The sequence below is a fragment of the Schistocerca serialis genome, chromosome 3 (genome assembly GCF_023864345.2).
Source record: "Schistocerca serialis cubense isolate TAMUIC-IGC-003099 chromosome 3, iqSchSeri2.2, whole genome shotgun sequence".
NCBI lineage: Eukaryota > Metazoa > Arthropoda > Insecta > Orthoptera > Acrididae > Schistocerca > Schistocerca serialis.
This window is the reverse complement of record NC_064640.1, coordinates 679,700,262-679,725,782: the sequence shown is the minus strand read 5'-3', so window position 1 is coordinate 679,725,782 and position 25,521 is coordinate 679,700,262. Positions and strand designations below refer to the sequence as shown.

Sequence of the window (25,521 nt, the reverse complement as noted above, 5' to 3'; positions counted from 1 at the left end):
GCCTAGGTGGCCTACTGAAGATTTGAACACCACTACTTCCCAGTGACTTGACCACTACTCACCTCGCTCTGAAGATGTGATTCCCCGTTTCTCAAGTATTGTCAGCATGTATTCTGTTGAAGGGTGGCAAATAACGTTGTTAGAACCATAAGTTCCACATGAAGTGGCAACACCCACTCGTTGCTTCTGTTACATCGTTTAAAACTTGTGATCATACCATCGAGCTTCTCAGTTTTTTGTCACCAACTTGATTTCTGCTCTAGGTAAAGTATGATGTATTTCTTGTTGTCATTTAGTCAGAAATTGGGTAAAACTTGTATTCAACTAACAGAAAGTTAATTACCTCACACATCTTCACCCTTTTGTTTCTCATGTATTACACGAGTTGATAATAATGGAAGTTTACTGCAATGACTTTGCAGCTAATTGAAAACAGTTGTCAGTTACGGTGGTCTTCTAATTATGGTGTACGATCTCCTTATGAAAACTTACTGTAATTAATTCTGAGTGTTTCCCCTTGTTTTTATCTTCTGCGTAGTTACCTCGACCTTCCCAGAAGACTTTCCTTCCCCAGTGATGAGAATGTCTCTATCTACTTTTATCCAATATTTTACTGATACACTCGTCCTATTGCCTGTGTTTGGTTTTGATGGTTAAAACGTGAACAATGTTCTGGAAATATCTTCGAACACTTTCAAATTCGCTTCCCTTTGGACGTAATGGTGTCATATGACGTCCATCAACTATAGCTGCCTATTTTGATTTCTTCGTACTTCCGCATTTGAGATTGTACCTGTCGTGGTCTCTTAACTACATTTTCCGGTGTCATCAACTAAGAGTATCAAAAGAGTTTTGGAAGGTTCAAATTGCTCTGAGCACTATGGGACTTAACATCTGAGGTGAACAGTCCCCGAGAACTTAGAACTACTTAAACCTAACTAACCTAAGGACATCACACACATCCATGACCAAGGCAGGATTCGAACCTGCGACCGCAGCAGTCGTGCGGTTCCGGACTGAAGCGCCTAGAACCGCTCGGCCACAGCAGCCGGCTTTATGCGGTATAAATCTTCGATACAATGCCTCTTGGATTACGTAACACTTCGGCTTTCTTGGTTACGGGAGCACCGACCACACAAGCAACAACTATTTGCCCACATTCGAATTCGAATTTATTTTGCTCTTACTCGTATTTATTCAGTCATACCTACAGAGAACACTGTTGTGAATAACTGACACTTGGAACGTACTGAGCGAACGTGGTCAAACAGCTGCAGGCTCGTGATGGCAACAACCGAATGAAAAGAGTCGATTCAGTTCATTCTCTTGTAGTTCTGCATATTGATGGAATTATTCATTCACTCTTTTCAGTGAAACCAGTCTGTGGGAGCAACTGGATAAAAACAGTCGACCTAGCGTATTATGGTTTCCAATATTGACTGAATTATTGATTTTAGGTTTTCTGTCAAATAAAATGACTGTTTAGTATTTCAGTTGACTACCCATTTTAGGTTTTCTGTCAAATAAAATGACTGTTTAGTATTTCAGTTGACTACCCATTAATTCTTCTGAGTGAAACCAGTCTGTAGTACTTTTATTAGTTGAACTTAAGCAGTGATATACAACTGTGGTACGCGTACCCTCAGAGGGTTTATTTAATTATGTACTGTAAAGACCAATTCTTTTTTCATCATTTAAAATAATTAATGCATTGCTGTGGATGAAGATGCTCCAGATGTAATTAACATGTAAGTAATTAAGCTGATGTATCGTTGGGGCTACAGAATTGAGCATTAAAGTTTCAAACAAAATTTTAGCGACTGTTTGCATTCCGTTTTACTGAAAAGATGTCATGATGTCCATTAATTAAAAATCATTTGAAGCTAGCCCTTAAACGCTTATTGAACCATATATTTGTGTGGAAGGTAAATATATTGTGCAGAAGAGTTACGTTACCGGCTACATACGTACAAATCATACTCATGCACACAGGAAGCCTGATAACATTTTACAGCCTTTAAAAAGTAGCAGGTATAGTATTCCACGGGCATGACGAAGTACTATTCTCATTCATATTTTCGTACTTCAGTTTCACAGTTAGCCTATCTTAATCCATCACTGTAAACAGTGTTGCCAACCCCCTACGGACCGCTGGGAGCGACGTGTTACGTCACCTGCGCTGGCGCGCAGGGTAGCAGGAGCAGCGGGGAGGTGGCGCCTGTCATCCACTGGTTGCAGCCACCTGTTGCTCTAGCTCGACTCCCTACCCACTACTTCCTGCGTTCGGCTGCTCTCCTGGCCGACAAGGAGACTATAGTCTAAGATCCTGTAGTAAAATATATATAATTTATACAATATAATGTCTATAATAAATATACAAAACGTACTAGGGATGCCGCTCCATATCCCTGCCCAGCTGTTTCTAATTAAAACTGTTTAGTTTAATTATTTCGATATTTACACTTATGCAGATTCTTTAAAACATCAGCAACAATCAAGAGATAAAGAAAACCCGGAAATAATTACCTTTTTCCAGGCAATAATGAAAGGTTGCTAGGAGAAAATAGGTAAGCGTGTAGGAGTAAATTACCTTCATCGAGTTTCCTTATACAATAATATACACAATGTAGGTACTTTTACTGCGAACACGATGGTACAGGGTTTCCTTAGCAAAACTGGGACTAGTACTGCTGTGACTTAGGTTGCAGTAACAGAGAAACACTGAACGTACAAATCTATGCGACAGAGAAAGACGCAGAATAATAGCTGTGTGTGAGTCGCCGAGTAAAGGAAAGAGGGCATGCTCTTTTCTCCGTGTAACCAGACTCCAAGATAATGAATCGCGAAACTTCCACAGTTTTCTTGCAACCGCTACTGCAGCGCTGCCAACCGACTGGAGTGTAATAAACACTCTGTCAAATGATTGTGTATTGTATTTATTTAGTGTAGAAGCACGCTCAAAACGCAAATCTACACTCAGTGTTTAACGTTTTAAAGTACCTAATAATTTCCACTATATAAATTCACAATGTACTAATAATAAGAAATATTCACTCACCTTTCATATTTTATGTATTTATTTATAAAATAGGGTCAATAAATGAAGAAAATAAATCAACACCTTAAAAACCTATCAGCACATTTGTTGTAACAAAAACAATATAGTACAATTTAAAATACAAAGATTTAAAATACTAATATTTATTCAGAATCTGAATACTGAAATACTGAAATACTTAAATCAAATTCTGAGGGATTGTCATCATTACTATCCCTGTGTGTAACCCGTAAAATTGCGTCAATTTGTAAAGGGCGTTGGGTCCCCGAGGATTAGCTTTAAATAGCCATTCGTGTACCAGCCACAAGATTCAGGCTGTAGATTTACAATAAGGGTCGGTAGCGTTAAGCCACATTGAATTTACATATATAGTGCGTAAAATTTTTTGTTTAACGATTTCCAGTATGGTGGTATTATATTTGAATTGAAGATTTTAATTTTTTAATATATTCCTATTTACCTTTTTGGTTTGAATAATTCGTTTGGAACACACGAAATTTTGCATCGTTAACACTTTCGTACTGCTTTATGCCACACATAACAGCAGTAGACTCCTGAACCAATTTACTTTTTTCGTCAAACGTCGATGTCATCTGTAAATGACACAAAACTTGTTTTGCAGATTTTTGCAAGAAATTGAAAGGCTGTGACTTTTCCTGTATTGCAGAAAGCAGAGCTGTAATCACAGCTTGTAAATGCGTCGAATGCTGGTAAACTTAGACATAATGGGGTTCCAACATCGATGCTAATTCTGCGCAGTTGATACAATTAATATGTTCATTGTTTTTTTGTCTTAGGTGCTGAACCTACCAACCAAATTTCAGACTCAGAGACTTTATGCATATTGGCCAGCAAAATTATTAAAACATCATTATCAGAGAATTTTACTAAAATTTTTGAACTTAGTGGCATTTTGCTAATATGAATAATAATCCCCATATCCACTTCTTCATCAATTTCTTCAGTTTTCACGAAATTATTTTCTTTATTTGATAAGAGTACCTGTGACTTCCAACGGCTATAAATACTTCCTTAGTTTGCATTATTGATGCCAAATAGTCATTCTCCCAGTAATTGGCTAATAACTGTACCAAAGCCTTCTTAAAACGATAATTCTTAAGGCATCCAAAAAATCAGTATATTTGGGTTGTAAAGATTCTGTAATTCTATAAGTAATATCAAATCCTTGTCGATTTTGACGTTTAGACTTCAGTACTGCCTCTTTATTATTATTCACCTGAGCTCTGGAGGTGCATTGTGATGCGGAATTAAAAATTCTGTTTCGTAATATCGGTTTCTCAAATTTTCCCGTAACGAAGTAGCTTTTAGATATAAAACTTAACTTTTGTTAACCTCCAGCTGACTTAGCAGCAAGCAAGAAATCAGTAACAGCGGATGCTGCTGCTTTACCTGTAGAAATGTTAAATAAAACCTATTTATCGACACTACTATCAAATGGGTATGTTATTTTTAATCGTTATAATAATATTTTGTCCTTTTTATCCTGATTTTTTGCAAAGAATATGTCTCATCTTGTTGTGACAAAGCAATATTCTTCTTGACAGCAGTCAATATTTTCGTTCTCATACTATAGCTGATTGTGAGAGTCCATCTTTGACGCGAACTTATGGAGTCGATGGTAAGTTTATTAGCTGAGTGTAGATATGGGTTTTGAGAGTGCTTCTACCCTCCAATACACAATCATTTCGCAGTGTGTTTAGACATTCAAATCGTTTGGCGGTGCTGCAGTAGAAGTTACAAAAAAACTGTGGGAATTTCGCGTGGACTCGACACGACAAGCTCTCGTACTCAGTTACTGAAACTTGAAACTGCAGCAACCCTAAAGTAGGTCCAGTTTTTCTTAGGCAACGCTATACTGTCGTGTTTGCAACAAAGTTATCTACATTTTACGTATGATTGTATAAGGAAACTCAATGAGAACAATTTACTCCTACAAGTGTGCCTGTTTGCTCCTAGCTACATCCATTATTGAGGGGAAAAAAGACAGGCAACCTTACTTTAGTGTTTTATTTACATCTTTTACTCCTCGTTGATGGTAATTAAAAAAACTGCATGAGAGCAAATAGCGAAAAACATTTAATTAAACAATCCTTAATTAAAACAGCGGTGCAGCGACATGGGGCGGCAATCCTATCGCGTTTTGTTTATTTATTCTTTATAATATATTAAATATACGTTTTACTAGGAAACTCGATGAGGGAAGGTTGGCTTAAGTCGAGATCTTAGACTACTAGCTGTGTTCCGTTTTGCGCAGCAGGTACGTAAATTGCCGGAGAAGGGGGAGAAGGAGGGGAAGGGGAAAGGAGCCGTTATAAGTTCTTTTTTATCATAAAACTTATGAAAAGTCCGTATTTTACAACTGAATTTATTTCTGTTTACCAGGTATGTTTCGCCGGTTCATGTTAGGCATCTTCAGTGGTCTATAATATACAAAAAGATTATTTACTTATAAATATCTTGATATTAGATATGTGGTGATTTTTTGACAGTTTTGTTTAATTCTAGCTATTTCTATTTATACTTATGTAGCTGTATTTTTTTACTTACATTCCATACAGTTATGAATAGAAACAGATTTAAACAAAACCGCCACGAAGCTGTAAAAATCTCATAACAAGATATGTGTAACTAAATAATCTTCTTACATATTATAGACCACTGAAGATGCCTAACATGAATAGGCGAAACGTGTCTGGTTCACAGAAAAGAGATTCATCTGGATAAGACGGAATTTTTATTATTTTTTTATTGAGATTTTTTTCTATACAAAGATTTTTCTCCAACATAACAAATACACGGAAATTATTACATCTGTTACATAAGATCTTAATTTATCTCCTCAGGATGTCCCTCCAGGTGTTTCGATTTTGTATATCTTCTTCCTCTGCGCAAAGTCTTCCCACTGTTAATCATACATTGTAGAGCTAGGTGATCATAAGGCGTCCTCTTTTCTTTCCCTCCGGTTCCCATTCCAGGATCATTTTCGGAATTCTAGCTTCCTCAGTTCTTCTTGCATGCCCATACCATTGTAATTTCCTTTTATCCATCACATCATGTATTCTTTCTCTTACTTTCATTCTCTTCATTGTTTCGTCGTTTCTTACTTTCTCTTTTCTAGAAATTCTTGCTGATCTCTAGGAGTCCATTTCTACTGCTTGCAGCTTTTTATGTGTTTCAGATTAGTAATCCAAGTCTCCACTCCGCACATAACTATGCTCTCTAGTATCGATTTATATGATTTTTTGTTTTGTTTTGGTTTATTACATTTCTGCTCCATAAGACTGAGTTGAGCATCCCAGTGACCTTCCTTCCACTGGCAATCTTTTATTAATTTCTACCTCTGATGATCCCTTCATCTCTAAAATGGATCCCAAATAACAGAAAGTATTGACCTTCTAATTTTCATTCCCTCTATGAATAAGACATCTGGATCATTAGTGAGGTATTCTGTTTTGTGGTAAATAATCTTCAATCCCCAGTTTCTGTATTCCATTGCTAATTGGTTACATATATAATCTTTGCTATAACTACTTGATCATCAGCAAATAATAGGTGATGCAGATAAACTCCCTCTGTAATTCATAGCCCCATCCCATTGCATTTACGAGACTATGTATTAAGATTGATGTCTGTATCGATTTTAAATAATGTTGGTGTAATGGGGCAGCCTTGTAACAGACCATTGCTTTTTCTAAATTTCAGTGAAAGTGTGCTACCAATTTTCAGTTGACATATGTTACCTTTATACATTTCTTGTACTATTTTAATTAAAGTATCCCTTATGTTTGTCGTATGTAATGCTCTCAAAAGTAGTTTGCTTGGGACAGTGTCATATGCTTTTTGTAAATCTATGAAATTTAATCCTATGTTTTTTTTTATTTTCGCTATGTTTCTCTAAGATATGTCGTAATGTAAAAATATGGTCTAGGCATGATCTACCAGCTGTAAAACCACATTGTTCTTCCTGCGTTTTAATTTTTTTTCCGGCTTATTTTCCCAAAACTTCTCATTAATGTGTTTATAACACAAATTGCTCGATAATTCGAGCATCTTTTGCGATCTTTTTTCTTAAAAATAGTATTAATATCGCCCAGCTTCATTTCCTTGGGTATTGTATCTCCACGTAACATTTTATTGAACAACCGTGTTAATAGTTTCACTATTTCGTCACCACCATATTTTAAAAGCTTCGGATTGATACTGCCTGGTCCAGGTGATTTACCATTCTTTCCTGTTCTTAATACCTTACTCACCTCTCTTTCTAAAACTTGGATCTTCTCCCCTCCCTGTTTCTTTCCTTCCACTTTTCCTTCCTCTGGATACTCTTCTCTATCCTCATTTTATAACTTCCGGAAATATTGTTCCCGTTATTGTCCGTACTAACCCCCGCCTCTCCTCTCTCCTCCCCCTTCTCCCCCCCCCCCCCCCCCCCCAAATTCTGGCATCGTACTCAGCGTTATATCTGTCAGCAGAATTGCGTACTAAAGCCTCTAACCAGCGTCATATATCACAGAACAAAAGCAAAACATCTATAATGAAAGTGCAGAGTATGAGCAAAGGCTGTGTTGTGTTTTGCAGGGTGATCCGCTACGAGTGCTGTGAAGGCTACCAGCAAGTCGCCCGCGAGCCAGGCTGCGCAGGAGGTAAGCCGCGTTTCTTACTATCATCTCTTATCTTCCGATTTCAGCCAGTATTAACTTTTACTTTTACACTGCTTATTGATTATTTAAGCTCATACGAAAAATTTAACTTACTGCAGTCACATACATTCTTGGTATGCCTTATTAGGCAATGAAGGCTTTCACGACCGGATGGTACTGTTGTTGATAATTCTTCCGGGTTATAAGGCCGTGGTCCATGGAATACTTATATTCCTAACGTTTCATCCAATACTACGTTGGACATCCTCAGAGGTATGGCTGGTCCTGTTGAGTCCTGCCGACTGACGAGTCGGGCGTCGGAGAGCGGCCTAAATACCGAGGGAAGGGGGCGTGGTCTAGCTTGCACATAGTAGCAGAGAGAAAACTAGTCAAAGATAAAATGTAACTATCGATAATAGTCCGTCATAGATAAAAATCACTTATCGATTCTGTAACGCCACTGTCCATATCTCGCTTAATTTCAAGGCCTCTTCTCTTCTATTAAAATTATCTTCATGTTTATAAATTTCAATAGCCTCCCTATACAGTCGTGGATAAAGTTCGTGGTAGCACTTAAAACTGTAGTTTCAGAAAACTTAACTACATGGTCTCCGGACTGAAGTGCATGTTCCGCATTATCTATTTTACCCAGTCGGAAAAGACTTTTATGCTCCTTTACCCTCGTATTCACACTTCTTTTCGTAGTAACAATATAGACCTTGCCACAGGTACACGGAGTTTTATACACACCGCTAGATGATAATGGTGGCCTTCTGTCTTTAACAGGACGAAGTACTTGTCCTATTTTCCTGGTAGGTTTGAATACCGGTTTCACTTTATGTTTCAGCAAGACCTAATTACAGCAGGCCAAAGGACAAGGATGGTACACAACAATGGAAGAACACGGTGTCTTTACCTTTCATTAGTAAGGTTACAGATCGAATCGGCAAAATTTTGCTGAAACATAAAGTGAAACCGGTATTTAAACCTACCAGAAAGATAGGACAAGTACTTCGTTCTGTTAAAGATAGAAGGCCACCATAATCATCTAGCGGTGTGTATAAAATTCCGTGTACCTGTCGCAAGGTCTATATTGGTACCACGAAAAGAAGTGTGAATACGAGGGTAAAGGAGCATAAAAGTCTTTTCCGACTGGGTAAAATAGATAATGCGGAACATGCACTTCAGTCCGGAGACCATGTAGTTAAGTTTTCTGAAACTACAGTTTTAAGTGCTACCACGAACTTTATCCACTACTGTATAGGGAGGCTATTGAAATTTATAAACATGAAGATAATTTTAATATAAGAGAAGAGGCCTTGAAATTAAGCGAGATATGGACAGTGGCGTTACAGAATCGATAAGTGATTTTTATCTATGACGGACTATTATCGATAGTTACATTTTATCTTTGACTAGTTTTCTCTCTGCTACTATGTGCAAGCTAGACCACGCCCCCTTCCCTCGGTATTTAGGCCGCTCTCCGACGCCCGACTCGTCAGTCGGCAGGACTCAACAGGACCAGCCATACCTCTGAGGATGTCCAACGTAGTATTGGACGAAACGTTAGGAATATAAGTATTCCATGGACCACGCCCTTATAACCCGGAAGAATTATCAACAACAATGCCTTATTAGGATTTCAGCTTGCTAACACCGATGTGGTGATCACCACGCTTTTCGTGCTAACTGCACAACCTCATATCACCTGTCACATGCTGTACAGAATGCCCTATCAGGAAATTTCAGTATTCTGAGAGATGCTATAAATGATCATTTGAAGCAAAAACTTCATGAAGACATATAATCCGCTCCGAATGGATCCAGGGGTAAACGCTTGTAAATTTTAATAATTTTATGAAATGGAGCGATGGTATTTTTCGGTGGGCTGACTGGAGGCAACAGGACTAGCAAAGCCTGACCGAGATTTCCCACATGTGAACCAGGGTACTTCTAGCTGGTGATCGGAACACCAAAGTGTTTATTGGCTTTGTAGCGCAAAAAGACCAGGGCAATGCCAGGTGTCATTTGCCACAATCCGCGGCACGTCCGCAAACCAATTGGGCCTACTGACCGCAGCTGCCGGCACGCAGTTACGTGCTTTGAAGCCGCGGTGGCAGCGAGCCACACGCTACATTCCTGCCTGCCGGCGGTGCGTGCGCCTAAAACAGGCCTCTCCACGTTTGTGCACCACGTACTTGATATTCTAGGAACATCTAGCGTCGGAATTATGTGCGAGAATAAAGTTTTATGCTACGACGAGGTGTTCTGTGTGAAAGGCAAGCATTTTTTTTTTTTATGGTCAGTGTGCTGGTGTTGTTGAACCCGTTAAGACTTCTATGTGTGCATGTACGTTTGTTTAGGTGTGGAAGGTCGTTATGTTACCTTGTATGATTCCCTCTTCTTTAATATATTCTTCTGTTTTAGTGACATATTTTGTGTTTTTTGCTAATTTCGAGTTTTCCATAGTGAGCCTGTTCTTGTTCATCCTGTGAATATGTCCATAGAATTTTATCCTTTTTCCAGAGATGTCCGTTATTGTTTCTGTCTGTTTGCAGAGCTTTCACGACGGCCTCTTTGTCTAAACACCCTTGCGAAAATTAGGTCCAAATATTTTCCTCATAAATTTCCTTTCCTGCTTTTCAGTCTCTTTTGTGTTTGTTTGACCAAGAATCGTCGTTTTTCTGCAGCGTGGAGTTCCGCTAATACTACTGTGTTGTAATACCTTAATTTCGCATTGACAAAGAGAGATTTGTTACTGAAATGACGCAAAGTGAGCTTGTGTGCTTCTTGTAATGTTCAGATTCTTCCTTGATTGGGACTATTGTGTTCAGTCCTGATGTCTGGATGGTCTCTCCTAGATACCTAGATTTTTTAAAGTGTGTAACTTAGGACACTTCCCTTCACCGACTTATAATGGAAAGATTATCTGCAAGCTTCCTCCGATCTATTTAATTTCCACGTAGGAAATTCGTAGGCCAGTTTGCTGTGAGCTTTCGTGACATTTCTCCAGGACAAGTTTGGCTTCTCCTCTAATGTTTGTAAAGCAACGATATCGTCTGCGAAAGCCAGACACTTCATATTGATTCTCTGCTCTTTTTTAATCCCGAGTTGGAGTCCCTTTATTTCCTTTTCCCATTATTTCACAGTTTTTTACAGGATTGTATTAAATGGGAGAGGGAGAGTCCGTCTGATTCGCGAACATCGGTGTGGATTTGAAATGCTTATGAAGTTTCTCCCATGAATTTAACTTTGGAGGCTGTAGCTGTTAACATCAGCTGGATAACTGCCATTGATTACCTGTCAATCGTGAATTCCTAGAAAATATATGTTTGGCTATCTATGAAATTATAAATCTTTTTGTAGTCGACAAAAGCTACAACAATACACACGCGTAAGCTGCCCAAGAGATATTCGTTTTATTTATTTATTTAATGACAGAATAGTATCTGGCACATGCCAATCATCACTGTCGCCTGCATTACAGAAGGCAAAATATCTCTCGATATACATTTATCTCTAGTGTACAGTGTTTCCTGTTACTTAATGTGACTGCTACTTTTTCATACATGTTAATTTGCCTTATACATGGTGTTCCTAAATTCCCGTTATGAACTTATGGGACTTGTACAGAGGAATGAGTACATAGTATTTTCCATAGGAACCCTTGTTCGGAAACGTAGCGTTTCCGTTCTAGGATGGTCTCAGTTCAGGTGTTTAACTCATCCACTTCTGCTGAGGAGTTGAATTAGGCTTGACGCAATACAGTTATTGGGTAACAGTCCGAGAAGAAACATAACGAAACATCCATTTATCACTTAAGCATATTTGCTTGTATTAACATCTAAACATTACGTGTTCACATTATTCCAAAACAAAAAATGATCCAGCATACTTTACGTACAGAACTGTATTGCTGCATTATAAAAGCTGCTCAATGTGGCGACCACCAGTGTTGTTACAGACATTGTACCTACGAGCATGTTCTGGCATACACTCTCCATTCCACCTGGTGTCTCTTCAGTTTATACGAGTAGTGCAGCGGGCAGAACTCGTGCCAACAGAACTTCCTCCATCTCCACATGAGTCTCGTAAATTAAATTTTGCATACGACCCACAAGAAGTGTTCCATAGGAGTAAATCCGATGAACGCGTAATCCTGTATACACTATTGCATACCAGGAAAAGCAAGTCTGCGGCTTTTCTCTTTTCCTCAGAAGACGTGGACGTGCTACTCATCTGAATTCAAAGCGTCGTAAAACGGAAACGACACGTTTCCGAACATGGGTTCCTCTTCAAAATGTCATGTAGTCAGTCCCCTCTATATGTCGCAGAAGTTTGTAACGGGAATTTCCTAACACCCTGTACACTGGTGTCTTAACACGTGTCAAAGACATTTGCCAATAACAGTCATATAATTATCTAGTTATATGTCAGTTTTAATTAGCATGATAATTTCGGATGTTATGTAATTGTAAATGATGATATGCCTAACATACGTATATACTCATTTAGTCGTTTATTTCATAGTTTATGTAATGATATTTCTAAACTGTATTATATGTGTTAAATACGAGGAATGCATAAGGTTAATGTTTCAGTAAAAGGTGTCTCACCAATCGAGTTACACCATTACATGCTTACGTGATTATAAAACAAATGAAAAAAGTTGCCAGATGTGTAAAACAAAAAGGTTAAATGATGTAGATAAAAAATAAATACGAGAAAAGTATAAAAAGAATGAATTCTTAAAGACCAAACTGTATTTATCTCAACTAAAAACAGGAAAACGACTAAAAAATCGTGCATTTGAAATAATTATGAGATCGATTAACAAATTTGACAAAAGCGAACATCAAACGATAAGATTTAAGCATCAGAAAGAAAACATAATATTTTATTCCATCATCATAATCAGACACGGGCAATTTTGGAGTTTGATTCAGAATTTAAATGTTTCGATATAGTTACACGTTGACAAATAGAATCCATACATATTGCAAAAATGGTTGTAAGTATTCGTGTATGTATGTATTATGTATGTATGTATGTTTGTTTGTTTCACATCTCCTCCTAAAGCACTGGACCGATTTCAACCAAACTTGGTACACTTATTAGTTACTGTCTGCAAAGACCCGTTGTTGGCGTAAAAACCACCTGCCTATCAAAGGGGTAGTGGTGGGTGTGGAAAGGCAGTGTCGACCACGACGTGTGGAAGCACAGATTTTATTAATCCAGTATTTGAGAATGAGAGCACTTAGTGACTTGCTACAAACTTTAACATAATTTCAAACTTTTACGAGAATTTCTCTCACCCACAAAATGATGAACGGGAAAAAGTTTATCGCTTACTACATTTTCGATGTTCGTGCAATATAAATGCCACATCAGGCATGACGTTTTAATTAATTACTTCCTTATTACTAACTTTATTCGCGACACATATTGCAGACAGAATTCACATACACTATTGAATATACCTGTAAAATTATATCAGGATGCTGCATGTCTATGTCTACATCTACATCTACATGGACACTCTGCAAATCACATTTAAGTGCCCGGCAGAGAGTTCATCGAACCATCTTCACAATTCTCCATTATTCCAATCTCATACAGCGCGTTGAAAAAACGAATACCTATATCCTTTCGGATGAACTCTGATTTACCTTATTTTATTATGGTGATAGTTTCTCCCTATGCACATCGGCTTCAACAAAATATTTTCGCATTCGGAGGAGAAAGTCTGTGATTGAAATTTCGTAAGAAGATTCCGCCGCAACGAAAAACGCCTTTGTTTTAATGACGTCCACCTGAAATCCTGTATCATTTCAGTGGCACTCTCTCCCCTGTTTCACGATAATACAAAACGTGCTGCCCTTCTTTGAACTTTTTCGATGTACTACGTCGATCCTGTCTGGTAAGGATCCCACACCGCGCAGCAGTCTTCTAAAACATGACGGACAAGCGTAGTGTAGGCAACCTCTTTAGTAGATCTGTTACATTTTCTAAATGTCCTGCCAATAAAACGCAATCTTTGGTTCACCTTCCCCACAACATTTTCTGTGTGCTCCTTCCAATTTAAGTTATTCGCAATTGCAATTCCTAGGGATTTCGCTGAATTTGCAACCTGTAGATTTGACTGATATATCGTGTAACCGAAGTTTAACGGATTCCTTTTAGCGCTCATGTGGATAACCTCACATTTTTCATTATTTAGGGTCAACTGCCAATTTTCGCACCATACAGATTTCTATTCTAAATCTTTTTGCAGTTTGTTTTGATTTTCTGATGACTTTACTACTCGATAAGCGACAGACTCGTCTGCAAACAACCTAAGGCAGCTGCTCAGATTGTCTCCCAAATCGTTTATACAAATAAGGTACAACAAAGGGCCTACAACACTACCTTGGGGAACGCCAGAACTCACTTCTGTTTAATTCGATGACTTTCCGTCAGTTACTACGAACCGTGACCTCTCTAACAGAAAATCACGAATCCAGTCACATAACTGAGCGGATATTCCACACAAAATACAAAAATGTGGTATTGAAAATGAAGAAATGTGTGTGTGTGTGTGTGTGTGTGTGTGTGTGTGTGTGTGTGTGTGCGTGTGTTTGTGTGTGTGTGTGTGTGTGTGTGTGTGTGTGTGTATGTGTGTGTGTGTGTGTGTAAGTACAATCTAACTTCTGCACCATTTCAGTGCAGTAATGTGTTCATTGTAAATAAGTATTGTAGTAGTTCTATTACATGTTTATAACCTTATAAATAAATAAAAAATTTTATTTTAAATTCAGTGCATTAGTGTTTGTAAAATGATTCTTTCATATAGTGTTCATTAAAAAAATGACGATCACTCCACTTGGGACCTGTGGAAGGTAGGTACATTAGCTTATTTGTTTCAGTTGTAAATATTTGTCATGTATTATTGTTTTTCTAACATGTTCTACATCCTGGAGGACCTCCTCACTGCGGATTAATTGGAATGAAAGTAAATCTAATCTAATATCTGCTTTTTTGAACAGGTATATTTTTCGTTTATTTTTGGATGATTTTGGGCTTACAATATTCAGTCTCGCTACGACAACCCTGTGTTCACTAATTTTTGTATCCGTTTCGATGCTCGTTATTAGCTCAGGATTATTTGTTGCTAAGAGGTCAAGCGTGTTTTCACAGCCGTTTATTATTCGCATGGGCTCATGAACTAACTGCTGGAAATAATTTTCAGAGAAAGCGTTTAGCACAGTTCCGGGTGACTTTTTATGTTTATCTCCGGAATTAAACCTGTATTTTCGCCAACATATCGAGGCTAAATTAAAGTCATCGCCAACTACAATTGTACTGAAATCAAACTCAAGTTTTCTTTGAACCTTTCAGCAATCGTATCATCTGAATTGGGAGGTCGGTAAAAGAATCCAATTATTATTTTATTTCGACTGCCAAGGATGACCTTTGCCCATACTAACTCACAGAAACTATCTGCTTTAATTTCGTGACAAGGTATAAACTACTTCTAACAGCAACAAACACGCCATAGCCAACTGTGTTTAGCCTATACTTTCGGAACACCGTTAGACTCTCCGCAAAAATTTTCGGCTGAACTTCTCTCGAGCTTTAGCCAGCTTTCAGTGCCTATAACGATTCGAGAACCAGTGCTTTCTATTAGCGCCTGGAGCTGTGGTACTTCCTCAACATAGCTACGACAATTATCTACATTCTTCCTGTGTTCGGCCTGCACTGTGTGTGACTGAAGCCCTTTTTGTGTTTTCCCGAGACCCTCTAACATAAAAAACCGCCCAGTCCACGCCACCACCTGCCTGTAGTGGACTCCTGGCCTATTCAGTAGAACCTGAAACCCCACCACCCTATGGTGCAAGTCGAGGAATCTACGGCCTACAGGGTCGCAGAATCATCTGAGCCTCTGATTCAGAGCCTCCACTCAGCTCTGTACCAGAGGTCCGCAATCGGTCCTGTCGACTGTGCTGCAAATGGTGAGCTCTGCTTTCATCTTGCAGACAAGACTGGCAGCCTTTACTACTTCTGTTAGCCGCTCGAAACCATCCACATCCAAAGTGACACACACCATTGGTACTAAGGTGAGCTACCACCTGCAGTTGGCTGCACTCTGTGCTCTTCATGGCATCCAGAAGGACCCGTTCCCCATCTGGAATGGCACCACACTGTATGCACAGAGAGTGAACATTGACTTTCTTCCCCTTCTTGGCAGCCATGTCCCTAAGAGGCGCCATAATGCGCCTAACGTTGGAGCTCCAAACTGTCAATAATCCCACCCTCTGTGATTGTCCAGATCTTGCAGGCCAAGAGTCGTCCTCTCAAACAGGACAGGCGACTGCATTTGGCTGATCGACAGTGTCAGCCACAGACAGCACCTGGAACCTGTTTGTCAGACTAACTGGGGAGTCCTTGCATGCGGGCCCCCGAGAAGTCTTTCGCCTGCCACGCTCTGAGGCGACCTCCCACTCGACCACAGGTGAGGGGTCAACCCCACTGCGAATAGTAACTGTGCTGGCCACCAGTGAGGACCGATTGGACGACTTGGACGTGCTGGACGTCCATTGGATCCCACAGTGGGCCCACAACAGTGGTGCCCATCCACTGCAGCATCAAGCTATGTAATCGAAGTCATCACAGCCTGGAGCTGAGAGTGAAATGTCACCAACTCGGCTCACATCCGCACAAAACAATCACATTCCCTGTCTATACGAAAGACCTTGGAAAACTACACTGCAAAGATAAACAGATTATCGATTCGTGCTACGGATCTCCACTGTAGACACCGACTAAAATGCAACAACTGTGTCTAATAAATTAGATTAATACTCAGAGATTCAGAAACGGAACTACCGAAGCACTCAGGTGATACTAAATAATTTGCCCGTGATTAGGAACTTGTAAAATGTCACAAAATCCGTTTACTTTACGATGTAAACGAAAACACGAGAGCTGTGGCTTTTAGATATTAAATTAATACGCAGAAACTCAATAAATTAAACTATCAAAGCACACAGATGAAAGCACACAATTCGCTCCTGGTCCGGATCTCGTAAAGGTCACAAAATCGGTTACTTCCCTGTTGCTGCGTCTGCCTCAGCCGGTCGCTGTTGCCTGACTGAACACATTAGTTGCATCCGTCTGGGGCATAAAGGTAAATCAGTAGTGGCAGAGCACAGCCTCAACAAGGGACGTATGTTCTAATTTGAGAAATCAAACATGTTGTGCCGAGCTAGATACTTTTGGATGAGCATCATCGAAAAATCAATTGAGATAAGGCTCCATGACAATCGTGTCAATAGGGACGAGGGCTACCAGCTATGTTTGGCATGAAGCCCTGCACTAGCAGCTATATGCCAATACCGGACCCAGCAGTTCACGCTTCGCGAGTATGGGCAATAATAAACGCAACGAGGTCGCTGAACTCCACACCTGGGGAACGGGTGGGGAGACAGGCCCACCCAATCTCGCCACTTCACCAGAAAATGATGAGAGTGACAGTCATCCAAACGTCACGGAATCCCGAGATGATTTTATCAACTCAATTAGTATCTTTGGATGTTAATCACATCGCCATTGACAAGTAAATGACTACACTTATGCAAAAAGAATGTGCTACTTAAAATCCATATAGTTAGATAATTATATGACTGTTATTGGCAAAAGTCTTAGGCATGTGCTGAGAAAACAGTATATAAGTTAAATTATATGAAAAGAAACAGTCACATTAAGTAATGCAAAGCGCAGTACATTAGAGATAAATGTAGCGTAGAGTTGTGTATATTATACCGGCTCTACGTTCTTACTGGACGCATATTGTCAGCCAAGAGTTCTGTGTGTTGAAGAACAGATCGCCTGCAGCCAGTGTTGATTTTGTGATAGTTATCCCTCAATTTTCTGTGTACATTGCAAAGACAATTACTGTTATAAAGTAAGGGACAATATAATGTTCTATTTCTGGGTGAATATACATGAAATTATCTTAGTTTTCAGGGAATCATTAATCTGTATCCCTTGTGGTCCGTTTGTAGGAAACTAACAACGAAAAACTGCAGAGGGAAACGGATTGCCCAATAATTTCAATGCGGAAGAAGCCATGGCAGGCAAAATGTGGGCTATAATTGCCCATCCAAGCGATATCGCCGAATGCAAGAGAACTCATGAAAGCTCCAAACAAAACTTTAAGATGTAGCTATGAACTGACGAAGAGCCCATGCATAAAAACAACTAACTAAAGCACAGGAGAATAGATGTAGAACTACAGCTCCACCCGTGGAAAAGAATTTTGGAGACTCTGCGGGGAACTTACCACTGAAACTCATTCGTAAAATAGTACAAGAAAATCGTATGGGGAAAAAATTATCAGATGCAAGGAAAAGCAAAATGTGGATTTATGCAAAATGTGCAAAGGGGGAAGGGGGAAAGGAGTGAGAAAGTTCTAGTGTAGTGCCTTCAAAAAGTGATGAAAAAACTAAAATATGTGTAAACTAAAGTACGGAACGTTCCTTAAACTTAAACTAGTACATATCTTTAAGATCAGGGACATAGTTTATGAGGGTGTTACAATTTATGCACCCATGGTGCAAATTAGGAAACCAGTTTCCTAATTTGTACTACTTGCAGGATGTTTAGAAAATTAAGCGTAGTGTGTTGGTTTTTCTCAGAATTTCCATTCTTTAAATTAGATACCAAGAACAACATCTTACAGTTAAGGATGGAATTGTTCAAATAATTTTGTAACTAACTGTTTAGTCTATAGCAAATGAAATCACGAAACTGGTACAGTTCTGTCTTCTATAATGCAGATGCCGCTGATGATGAAGATGCGGCCGACACTAGTCTGGAAATAAATAAATATATTAAAGTAAACTCTACTGGGCAGCTTACGTGTGTATTCACAACACTTGCACAATGTCACAACAGTGGAATTAGAAATATATGGTTAAAGGTACTGCTTCTGGGACTACAAACAGTGAGGTGTGGGTAATTTGATGTAAAACTGTGAAATCATACACTTGTGAAGAGTAAAAACCCGGAAAGGGCGAATTATTGACAACAGCGTAACAATGCTGTTACCGGAAGTTACTTTCTGAATCACTGGCGGGAACTTGTGTGGGAATGTCCAAAGTTAAAACTGGAAAGGGTGCTGGGGCGGAGTAATTTTTGGCGTGAGGTAATTTGCCCATTTCCGCAATGTTGTATATTTCTTAGCCTTATAAATTAGCGCTTGACTCAATTTAAATTTCTTGTTGTTTTTAGTTGACTTATTTTTTCTTGCAAAATCGTATTGCACCATTTTTACGTAGCACAAATTACGCATTTACGCCATCGTGGATTTTTACACATTAAAAGTGGAATTTTTACGCTATCTTGGGTTTTTCCCCCAATTTTTACCGAAAATATTGAAAGGTGGCTGGAGTGACGTTATGACAGTCATCTTGAATCACCAGAACCATACGACGTCGATTGCATCATAAATACCACTCAACTATTATTGCCAAATGACCTGAGGGAGAGAAAGTAATTCAGGCTCTACAACTTCATCGATGTAGTGGTAGATAGCTTTCAATATGAAGTGGCTATGATTGCATATTGTGCCTAGCAGTGTGTAATGGGACACCCTTTTCTAACGTAACCTTTTTTTATACAAGTACCCGATACCAGGATTAATCCCGAATCTGGTATAGGTGAACATTCTCGTCTGTTTCACTGAAAGAATTTCATTTGATTTTGTATACGATAGAAATATTTGAAATTACGCAGTATCTGGCATATTTAAAATTCTTATTATTAATTGCACTATCTAACGCTAATTATTAAATTTATTTCTGGACTCATTTATAAAATAATGTTATAACCTGGTGATGATTCTTCTTTTGTTGAGAATGTATGTAAACCCTTTCCCTTTGTAAACTCCTTGGAATATTGTGAGTAACGCAAAATGCTGGGAGTAGTGGCACGCCTCTGATGGAAAAGCACGTGTTTTTTAATTTGTTCTACAGCAATGTATGGTTGTATGAAAATGGATATTGTGAAATCAGTGTGATATAGAAGGACGGGATTAAAGAAAAGAAGATCATAGCAACAGATAGTACTTCATCAGTTATTTAGTCATCAGGAAACCGCAACTTTAAATCAAAATTTCAGCCGCAAAAATCTACCCCTAGACGCCAGAACTGGAGCTAACAACAAGAGAAAATGAAGATAAGTAAAAATTTTTTCTCTTGTATATCTTACGCCTCACGAAGTTTCCAAAACTTGTGCAGAGACAGAGAATTTTAATAGTGATGTATGGGAGTGAAGATTACAAGTGCCACAAAACATGACATGCAATGTTTATCGGCTAAGCTGCTTAACAATTCAGGTTGACAGCTGCGGTCTTACACAAATGTACTTACACAAAGGTACTTCCAAAAGCAAGTTATACATGTCGTCCCACGCTAATACCACTGTGCAACAAGAGTAGAGCCTTGTCAGAAGTGAGTACATGTACCAGATTTCCTGCAGACACAGTTCTGCTGCGGTACGGATATCAGGTGCCTCACAGTGTGCGAGTAAAGCTGCGCGGTAAGTGGAAACGTACTCCAATGTTGCAACGATCGCGACGGTGTGATTCTTGAATGCAAAAGTCTAAATTGCACGCAGATTCAACTCGAAATCCTGGAGGTATATGGAATACGTGTAATGTCGCGTCCAGCTGTAATGGTTCAAATGGCTCTGAGAACTATGGGACTTAACATCTGTGGTCATCAGTCCCCTAGAACTTCGAACTACTTAAACCTAACTAACCTAAGGACATCACACACATCCATACCCGAGGCAGGATTCAAACCTGCGACCGTAGCAGTCGCGCGGTTCCGGACTGAGCGCCTAGAACCGCGAGACCACCGCGGCCGGCCCAGCTGTAATGAAATTGACCAGTTTGATAAAGGCCGCACAGACGTGGGTGACTTTGATCGGGAAGGAAGGCTGTCGACATCGTCAAGAGACGACAACGACCATGCAACCTTTTCGGCAAGCCGAAAGAACATCTGGGGAGAAAGAGATTTTCCAAAGATGAGATCGTTCACACAGCGGTGCCCGAATGGCTGCGTGACCAAGGAGTGGATTTCTATCGTCGAGGAATCGACAGATTGGTAGAACGTTCCGACCGCTGTTTGCAGAGACTTGTAAAGTATGTCGAGAAAGATTCATGTTTCTATGTCACTTTGAGGTGTAGTGCAGCATTCAATAAAAGTAACGTGACCTGAAATAATAATTTGTAACTCAATTTTTGAAGTCCTCTCGGAGCAATCACAGTTGTGAAGGTCGATGCGAAAGCTGTATGGAAATACTAAATTTCTGCACTAAGCACGTCGTCGTACATGTTCCCATTACAATCATAGTCATATATAGTGTCTGGATAATAGATACGCAAAGGCATATGTGCCACCGGTTCAGCCCACTGCAGACAATATTAAACTTACGACGTAGACGCTTCGCGCCAACTATGAAAACGGAAGCACACTGCCCGTTACGATATGCAGACTAGACAGTGGTCATATTACGCTGTGATCGCTCCGCGTGGTTCAGTAACTACTCGTTGTTCCGCGCAGCCGTCTGTATCTATTAGTTCCACATTCGCATTACTGCCCGAGCTGCATGCCATTTATGAGCCAAAATGTTTGGGTATGTCAAACCCATTTCCCGAAGACAATTCATTCTGTCTCGTTCAAACTCACCTTCTGATTTATTCTGAGAGTTTTATACCGAATAACTCATTTAGAGGCGGATCTGATCCCACATGGTACACAAAACAGGTCAGAACACTGTTGCAGTAGCAACGAAATAAAGAATGCAAAATTTAAAAGAACGCAAAATCTCCACCATTGACGAAGTTTTACAGATGCTCGAAATTTGGTGTGGATTTCAATGCGAGAGGCTTTTAATAGTTTCCAGCTCTGTCTCGAAATCTGGCAGAAAATCCAAAGAGATTCTTGTCTTAGGAGCAGTAAACCAGCGACAAGACACAACAATACCTTCACTGCTCGATAGAGATGGTAACGTTACCAGTGACAGTGCCACTAAAGTAATTACTAAATGAGGATTTCCAAAAGGACTTCACCAAAAAAGACGAAGTAAATATTCAAGAATTCGAATCAAGAACAGCTGGCAACATGACTAACTTAGAAGTAGATTTCCTCAATATAGCGAAGCAACTCAGATCGCTTAATAAAGGCAAGCCTTCCGACCCAGATTGTATACCAATTACATTTCTTCCAGAGTATGCTGATACAGTAGCTAGATTCCTAGCAATCATAGACAACCGCTCGGTCGACGAAAGATCAGTATCTAAAGATTGGAAAGTTGCACAGGTCACACCAATAATTAAGAGAGGAAATAAGAGTAATCCAGTGAATTACAGGTTCGTATCACCGACGTCGATTTGCAGCAGGATTTTGGAGCATATACTGTGTTCGAGCATTATGAATTACCTCGAAGAAAGCGATCTATTGACACACAGTCAGCACGGATTCAGAAAATATCTCTCTTGTGCAACACAACTAGCTCTTTATTCTCATCAAGTAATGAGTGATATCGACAGGGGATATCAAATTGATTCCATACCCTTAGAGTTCCAGAAGGCCCTTGACATCATTCTTCACATGCGACTTCTACTCAAATTGCCTGCATACGGAGTATTATCTCAGTTGTGAGACTGGTTACGTAATTTCCTGCCACAAAGGTCACAGTTCGTACTAACTGACTGAAACCAATCGAGTAAAAAAGAAGTAACACCTGGCATTCCTCAGTGAAGTGTGATAGGACCTCTGCTGTTCCTGACCTACGTAAACTATATAGGAGACAATCTCAGCAGCCCTCTTAGATTGTTTACAGATGATGCTGTCATTTGCCATCTTCTAAAGTCAATAGATGATCAAAACCAAATGCAAAAATATCTCTTTAGTGATAAAAGTGGCAATTTAGGTAATGAACAATGTGATGTCATCCACATGAGTTACAAAAAGAATTTGTTAAATTCCTGTTACACGGCGCTACGGATATTCGGATTTAGCTTATGACATGTTCAATATGCCTGACATCATTGGCGATAATGTGACGCAGACGAATAGTGAAATTCTGCATGACCCGCTGAAGTGTAGTAACATCGATGCTGTCGACGTCCTGACTGGCGGTTTCCAGCTCAGCCATGGTTTTAGGGTTATTTCAGTACACATGGTCCTTAATATAGCCCCAAAAAAGGAGTCGCATGGGTTCAGATCCGGAGAATATGGCTGCGAATCGAGGCCGATGTCAGTGGCCCCTGAGTGCCCACGAGCCAGAATGCGGTCCCCAAAGTGCTCCTCCAGGCCATTAAATACTCCCCTGCTTCGATGGGTCGATCTCCGTCTTGCATGAACTACATCTTTTCGAAATCAGGGTCATTCTGGATAATGGCGATGGAATTATCTTCCAAAACCTTCACGTACCGTTCGGTAGTCACCGCACCATCAAGGAATATGGCACCGATTTTTCTGGGACTGGACATTGCACTCAACACAGTCAACCGTTGAGGATGAAGAGTCTTCTCGATCGCAAGATGCGGATTCTCAATCGCCCAAATGCGCCAATTTTGCTGATTGACGAACCCCTCCAAATGAAAGTGGGCTTCGTCGCTAAACCAAACCATACATGCGTATACTAATTCCCATCACGCCCCGCGGCCAACCTTGCAGTTTCAACGTCCTAACACAAGCCGTTCAGATGTTATGACGATTTTATTTCATATAGTTCAGTAACACAAGTCTACAAAAAAATATTTTTTTAAACTTGTTTCAAATTTGATAGCTGAATTTTATGTACTTTTCAAAAATGCAATCCATTTTTTCTATCAGTCAGGTTTTCTCACAAAAAAGGAAGTATTTTGGGTATAATAAAAAAATTTAAGCATTTATCACATTTTTTCCAACGTTATAAAATTTTATTTTATTTATAAATCACGTTGTAAACTACATTTCCAGTACACTTCCATTTCTCTTGAAGCTCGTAAGTTCTTACAACAACGCTTTCACTTTCTGTCGAAGCTTCTTTTATTGATTTTCCGGCTGTGGAATCGTCGAGGATTATCTCTTCTTATCATTCAGCAATAGTCCGCTACAATGTTAACGTTCCATCTTCCTTGATATCTTCTTTCCATTTCTTTGATATCTTGGTGCAATGTTTCGCCCTGATCTTCACTTACATTACCAAGGTATGCAGGGAAGTAGTCAGGATGTGAGTGGAGAAAATGAACTTTAATGCTCATGTTACAGTCCAGCTTCTCAAAGTTGTCGAGCATGTCTGCGACGATTTTCTTGTAGCCTGGATCTCTTTTGTTTCCTAGGAAACAAAAATGGTTCAAATGGCTCTGAGCACTATGGGACTCAACTGCTGAGGTCATTAGTCCCCTAGAACTTAGAACTAGTTAAACCTAACTAACCTAAGGACAGCACAAACATCCATGCCCGAGGCAGGATTCGAACCTGCGACCGTAGCGGTCTTGCGGTTCCAGACTGCAGCGCCTTTAACCGCACGGCCACTTCGGCCGGCTTCCTAGGAAACCCGTAACAACTAATTTAAAAGATGTCCAATCCGCCTTTTCTTTTCGTTCCATTTTGTCCACAAAGTTGGGATCTGTCATTAGTTTTTTAATGTCTGGTCCGACAAAGATTCCTTCCTTTAGCTTTGCCTCGGATAAACCAGGAAACTGACCACAAAGATATCTGAAACACTCCCCTTTTTTGGCAATGCCTTAACAAATTGTTTCATCAGCCCAAACTTAATGTGAAATGGTGGAAGTAACACCTTTTTGGGATCCACAAAGCTTTTCCTCTCAACATTTTAAACCCCTAACGGTAAGGTTTTTCTCAAGGGCCAAGGTTTTTTTATGTAGTGTTGCTTTCTGTCGCTACTGTCCCATTCACAGAGAAAGCAAGGGAACTTTGTATAGCCACTTTGTTGACGAAGCAGCATTGAAATCACTTTTAAATCACCACATAGTGTCCATTTGTGGTCTGAGTAACACAGTTTACTTAAAAGCAGTTCAAGGTTTTCGTAACATTCTTTTAAGTGAACCGAGTGTCCAGCTGGTATGGAAGCATACTTATTGCCATTGTGTAGAAGTACTGCTTTAATGCTTCTTTATGAATAATCAATAAAAAGTCTCCACTCATCAGGAGCATATTCTATTTTGAAACGTGTCATAAGTCCAGGAACATCACTGCAAAACACCAGGTCCCCGTCTTGAGAGAAGAAAGATACAAACTCCTTTTCCCTCGATCGATACCAAGAAAAGGATGTACCCGGAGCCACCATATGCTTATCTTTCAATCGAGATCCTAAAACCTCTGCCGATTCTTTAGAAAGGCCTAGGTCTCTAACTAAATCGATCAATTCAGATTGTGAGAATGGAATGGGATCGGTTGTGCCAGGATCGTAGCAGTCTGTGTCTTCGTCACTATCACCTTGCTGAGCCAATGGATCTTGATCATCTATATCATCCAAAGAATCTGGAGGAGAGGGTATTAGTACTTCAGGTCCATGAGGAATAGGGCGAATGGCTGATTGAATGTTAGTGTAAGAAACATCCTTTTTGTTTTCCAAATTGAAACCTCGTACGTTGCAAGAACAAAAATAGTAGTCATCACTATGATTTTTGGGCTCCCTCGAAACCATTGGTATTCCAAAACGTAAGGATTGCTTTTTACGTTGAAACCATTGCTTCAGTTCTTCAACACACACTGAACAAAGTTTGTGTGGGGCCCAAGGCTT

At 39.6% G+C, this 25,521-nt stretch overlaps 1 protein-coding gene across 1 annotated transcript in view; it reads left to right on the top strand.

Moving 5' to 3' along the window:
* The window catches only part of LOC126470561 (transforming growth factor-beta-induced protein ig-h3-like), a 367,429-nt gene that overhangs the window by 185,397 nt on the left and 156,511 nt on the right, over positions 1-25,521 (top strand). The window contains exon 3 of the mRNA XM_050098498.1: positions 7,658-7,722. Coding sequence (XP_049954455.1) covers positions 7,658-7,722 — 65 coding nt within the window. The remainder of the gene's footprint in view (positions 1-7,657; positions 7,723-25,521) is intronic.